Source organism: Cebus imitator, unplaced genomic scaffold (assembly GCF_001604975.1).
Source record: "Cebus imitator isolate Cc_AM_T3 unplaced genomic scaffold, Cebus_imitator-1.0 Scaffold234, whole genome shotgun sequence".
NCBI lineage: Eukaryota > Metazoa > Chordata > Mammalia > Primates > Cebidae > Cebus > Cebus imitator.
In genome coordinates, this window is record NW_016107549.1 from 2,558,230 (window position 1) to 2,564,375 (window position 6,146).

The 6,146-nt window shown below is 38.6% G+C and overlaps 1 protein-coding gene across 1 annotated transcript in view; it reads right to left on the minus strand.

Moving 5' to 3' along the window:
* Nucleotides 1-497: 497 nt before the first annotated feature.
* The window catches only part of ZNF441 (zinc finger protein 441), a 14,222-nt gene continuing 8,573 nt past the window's right edge, over nt 498-6,146 (minus strand). The window contains exons 2-4 of the mRNA XM_017497831.2: nt 4,590-4,716; nt 3,937-4,000; nt 498-2,611 (exon numbers count right to left, since the gene is read on the minus strand). Of these exons, the coding sequence (XP_017353320.1) occupies nt 724-2,611; nt 3,937-4,000; nt 4,590-4,716 (2,079 nt within the window). The 3' untranslated portion in view covers nt 498-723. The remainder of the gene's footprint in view (nt 2,612-3,936; nt 4,001-4,589; nt 4,717-6,146) is intronic.

Here is a 6,146-nt window from a genome sequence, read left to right on the forward strand (position 1 = left end):
TTAAAGATCTTATACTCACAAACTCCACAGATCCAAACATTGTTGCTGACATGTACATGTTCTTAGGACAGTGAGAGTTGTGTCTGTACTGAACATGTAGACTTTTTTCTTGTCATGATTCCCTAAACAATAAAAAACAATTTATATAGAATTTACAATGCATTGTGTATTATAAGTCGTATAGAAATGATTTAAAATATACAGAAAAATGCACCTAGGTTCTATGCAAACATGCTGTTTAATGTCAGAGACTTGAATATCTCTGAATATAGGTATTCCTGAGGGTGCTGGAATCAATTCACCTCAGAAATTAGGGAGGACTGTATTCAAAAGAAACTGAAGCTGCTAAATGCTTTACCACATTGTTTACATTCATAGTGGTTCTTTGCAATTTGAAATTTTTCATGTAACTGAAATGAATAGGACTAGTAAATGCATTTCTACATTACCTACAGTAGTATCCACTGCTAGTATGTCATAACATGCACCTTTGAAAGTTTGCTAGAGAAAGAAAGGCTGTTTCATATTCCTCACATTCACTGTATTTTTTTTTTTTTAAGTATGAATTTGGTCATGTTTTCAAAAGGTACTGAAAAAAATGGAAGATTTTAGTACATTTTTATATTCATATAACTTTTTTCAGCATGAGTCTTTTTGTGTATTTATAAGAAGCTGAAAGTACTTAAGGCTTTCCCATATGTTCAGCACTCATAGGGGTTTTTTCTAGTGAGTGCTTTCATGTTTATGAAAGGAACTGATATAATGAAATGCTTCCCCACATTCTTTACACTTATAGGGTTTCTCTATACTGTGGGTCCTTTCATGTTTATGAAAGGCACTGGGACAATGGAATGGTTTCCCACATTCCTTACATTTATAGGGCTTCTCTCCAGTATGAACTCTTTCATGTATTCGTAAGTAACTCGAATGACTGAAGGCTTTACCACATTCCTTGCATTCATAGGGTTTCTCTCCAGTGTGAATTCTTTCATGTCTTTGCACTGAACTGGGATAATCAAAGCCTTTCCCACATATCTTACATTTATGAGGTCCACTTCCAGTGTGCGTGATCATGTGTCTTCGAAAGCTGGAGAGATCAGATAATGCTTTCCCACATTGGTTACAACCATAGGGTTTCTCTCCAGTGTGAGTCCTTTCATGTAGTTGAATGTAACTGGAAGACCTGAAGGCTTTCCCACATTGTTTACATTTATAGGGTCTCTCCCCAGTGTGAATTCTTTCATGTCTTCGAAATGAACTGGGAGAATCAAAGCTTTTCCCACATATCTTACATTTATGAGGTCCATCTCCAGTGTGCATTATCATGTGTCTCTGAAAGCTTTTCAGATGAGAAAGTGCTTTTCCACACTGCTTACATTGATAGGGCTTTTCTCCAGTGTGAGTCTTTTCATGTACTCGAGTGTAATTGGAAGACCTAAAGGCTTTTCCACATTGTTTACATTTATAGGGTCTCTCCCCAGTGTGAATTCTTTCATGTATTTGAAGGTAAGTGCAACAAATGAAGGCTTTTCCACATTGTTTACATTTATATGGCTTCTCTCCAGTGTGAGTATTTTCATGATTTCGAAAGTAATAGAAATCACTAAAGGCTTTCCCACATTCACATTTATAGGGTTTCTCCCCTGTATGGGTTGTTTCATGCCTTCGACATAAACTGGGAGAATCAAAGGCTTTCCCACATACCTTGCATTTATGAGGTCCATCTCCAGTGTGCGTTATCATGTGTCTCCGAAAACCTGTGCAATCAGAGAATGCTTTCCCACAATGCTTACATTCGTAGGGTTTCTCTCCAGTGTGAGTTCTTTTATGTCTTCGAACTGAACTGGGAGAAAGAAAGCCTTTTCCACATATCATACATTTATGAGGTCCATCTCCAGTGTGTATTATCATGTGTCTCTGAAAGCTTCCAAGATGATAAAATGCTTTCCCACATTGCTTACATTCATAGGATTGTCCTCCAGTCTGGATCCTTTCATATAGCTGAGTGTAACAGGAACAACTAAAGGCTTTCCCACATTGTTCACATTGATAGGGTTTCTCTCCACTGTGTGTTCTTTCATGTCTTAGAGAGGAACTGTAAGCAGGAAAGGCTGTAGAACACTGCTTAAATTCATATGGTTTCTCTTCAGTGTGAGTTATTTTAAGCATATGAAATAAACTAGGCCAAATGAAGGCTTTTCCATACAACTTATATATACAGGGTCCATCTCCATGGTGTGCTGCCATGTGTCTTTGAAGGTTTTCAAGAGAACTAAAGGTTGCACATTCCTTACAATCATAGAGTTTCTTTCCATGCTGAGGCCTTTCATGTATTTGAAAGTAGGGCTGATAACTGAAGGCTTTCCCAAATTGGTTATGTGTATATGGTTTCTCTCCACATTCTGGATACTCACATGGTTTGTGTCCAGTGTCAACTCTAATGTAGCAATTAAGAGATGAATGACCCAGGAGGACTTCTGTATGTTCACTGCTTTCCCATAGATCTACTCCAGGCATTTTCTCATTCACAATACCATCTTGAATCTGGGTAAAGGGTCCTCCACATTGACTATTATCTTTAATTTCACAGGATCTCTCTACCATAAAACATCTGTAAAAAATAAGAAGTACATTAATAAAGGTTTATTAATGATTTTGTATTAATAAGTATTGAATTCACATTTCTTTCTTTCTTCTTTTTTTGAGACAGGGTCTCACTCTGTTGCCCAGGCTGGAGTGCAGTGGCACGATCTCAGATCACCACAGCCTCCACCTCCTGGGCTCAAACCATCCTCCCATCTCAGCCTCCCTAATAGCTAGGACTACAGGTACATGCCACCATGCCCAGATTATTTTTGTATTTTTAGTAGAGATGAGGTTTCGCCATGTTGCCCAGGCTAGTCTTGAACTCCTGAGCTCAAGCAATCTGCCTGCCTTGACTTCCCATAGTGCTGGGATTACAAGGGTGAGCCACGATGCCCAGGCTTTCTTTTTTTTTTTTTTCTTTTCTTTTTTTTGAAACTAGGTCTTGCTCTGTTGCTCAGGCTGGAGTATAGTGATGTGAACAGGGCTTACTGTAGCCTTGACCTCCTGGGCTCAAGCAACCTTCCTGTCTCAGCCTCCCAAGTAACTGGAACTACAAGTAAGGCACCATGCCTAGCTAATTTTTGTATTTTTTGTAGAGAGGGGGTCTTGCCATATTGCCCAGGCTGCTTAAACACCTGGATTCAAGCAGTCTTCCTCCCTTAGCCTCCTAAATAGTTAGGATTATAGGTATGAGCTATGGCACCTGGCCTGGATTTACATTTCTAACACTATCATGCAAAGTGTAGGCTTCAAGCCCCCTTTGAACATGAATGGACAGAATGATGTGTAAGATAACTCGATCCCAGCTGTTTTGAAGATAGTGACATTCATATGAGGATTCTTAATACTGCTTCCAAGAGAACTATTTTGCAAGCACTGAATAGCTATGTCATATTTAAGTATTTCAGTATATGTTTCTGAAGAAAATTTTTTAAGAATAAATTTAAGGTGGGCTTGTTAATTTTCCTTGCTTCTTTTTAAAATTTTGGGCCAGGCACAGTGGCTCATGCCTGCACTACCTGCCTTTTGAGAGGCCAAGGTGGGATGAAAGCTTAAGGACAGGAGCTTGAGATGAGCCTGGTCAAACATAGCAAGACCCTATCTCTACAAAAACTAAATATTTAGCCACATGTAGTGGTATCAGCATGCCTATAACCTAGCTACTCAGGAGGCTGAAATGGGAGAACCACTGAGCACAGGAGTCTCAGGCTACAGTAAGCTATGATCACATCACTGTATTCTAGCCTGAGCAACAAAGTGAGACACTGTCTCTAAAACGAACAAAATAAAATTTCTAGCATACTATGAATCACTCCAAGGACACAGCTTTCTCTGGCGAGTGCAAATTACCTTAGATTTCTCCCAGGATTTTTGTATTTATCTTCCTCTATATTGAGGTTTTGCCATTTCATTCCTAAAAGTTAGAATGAGAAAAATGAGTATAAATTATTACAAAATTATAGAAAGACTATAAGATTTTATGTACAGTGCAAGAATGCATAATTCACACACCAAACTACAGTTGACTCTTCAACAACACAGGTTTGAACTGCACAGGTCCACTTACATATAAATTTCTTCAGTCTCTGCTACACCTGAGACAGTAAAACTAAACCCTCCTCTCATTCAGTCTACTCAATGTAAAGACAATGAGAATGAAAACTTTGTTATGATGTACTTTCCATGAATACTAAATAATGTTCTACTTCCCTACAATGAATATTTTCTTTTTCTAGCTTACTTTACTGTGAGAATATATAGCATGTAATACATATGGCATGTAACACATGTATTAATCAACTGTTTATGTCACCAATAACGCTGCCAATAAACAGTAGGCTACTAGTGGTTAAGTTGTGGGGGAGAAGATGTATGACTGCTTGGGTGGCTGGTTCAAGGGTCAACTATATCCACCTTTCCATATTTCAAATCATCGGACAGCATTGATGACCAAGAAACAAATGTCTCTAATTGACTAAGTGAAGGCATGATGTCATCCTTACCTATACAGTCCAGGTTTCTGATGGTTTCCTGCATCACATCCCTGTACAGACTCTTCTGCGATGGACCCAGCAAAGCCCACTCCTCACAGGTGAAGTTTATAGCCACATCCTCAAACGCCACTGAGTCCTGAAACATTCCACACGTGCAGAGGAGGAAGATTGAAACTGAAGGCACTGGGAATCTATATTCACTTCATAACCTTCACATGGTGGTGTGATTTCCAAGCATTTATTCAAGGACATGGTAAACCCACTCTTATTCTTTCTTTACACTCATTTTATCTCACACAGCAATTCTGATGCTAGAATTGAGCATGTTTTGTAAAGTAACAGTTGAATAGGAACACAGCTCTTGTTGGTGAGTTAAGAAAGTGAGTCTTATTGCCTGAATCACTCCTAATTTCTATTTCTACAGTAAATCTGTAGTTCTTGTCATGACAAAGTCTTACCACCTATTGTGCAAAAGAGACTTACCAGCACAAAGGCTCTCACCAGATGCCCAGCCTTGATGCTGGGCTTCCCACCCTCCAGAAATGTAAAAAATAAATATCATTTCTTATAAATTACCCAGGTTAAAGCATTCTGTTATAAGCAACAACAACAACAAAGGACTAAGACAGCCAGACAGCCATGAAAAAAACACTCTGGTCACTGTATCCGTAATGAGTGACCTTTGTGCCTTGGGGGATTTAGCCTGTGCTATGGGACTACACGAAGAGAGAGTATTTGGAAGCTAGCAACTGGTTTCCTGTAGAACAAATGTAGTTAAGTATGACAAAAGACTAATAAGGATATGTTACCATCCCAATGGAAAAATTTTAAACTTTATTAAGTAATGTCAAAGAACAAGAAGGGCAAAGATTGCGTATGTTCTTAGAAAAAAAACTCAATGTCACCTCTCATGAATATCTGTAATATTCCCTAAATCCCTAAACAGACCTTTTTGTCATCATTAAAAATTATATGACCAAATCTAACAGAAGTCACAAACATCTAAAAATGCTAAAAACCTTCTAACCAAGAAAGCAACAGCTTTCCAAAAACAGATAAAGTATTGTAAATATATAATATTCAGCACCTTGTACTATTAACACAGAGATAAACAAATAGAATAAGGAAGGTGAAAAACAGTAGGAAGGCTTTGTGGAGTTTTTATTTGTCCTTGTCCCAATCCCTCCTCACATCAGAGCCAGTGATGAAGGCAGCAGCCCAAGTTTCCAATGTGAATCCCTAGAGAGAGCAGATCAGATCTTCTTTGTAAGTTATTGCACCTTCATATTTTTCATACATCTGTGGACTATCCAAAGGTCTGAAAGAAAGCTCTCTTTTTTATTTCATCAATGACGGTGCCTAATTAGGCCAAGCTTGGCAGGAACTGCTTCCAAATGTTGCAAAATACATAAAAAACCTTCAAACAACTGGGACAACAATTTATGATGAAGACATGTGGTAGAGGCTGGGTGTGGTGGCTCACACCTGTAATCCAAGCACTTTGGAGGCCAAGGTGGGCGGATCACCTGAGGTCAAGAGTTCAAGATTAGCCTGACCAATATAGTG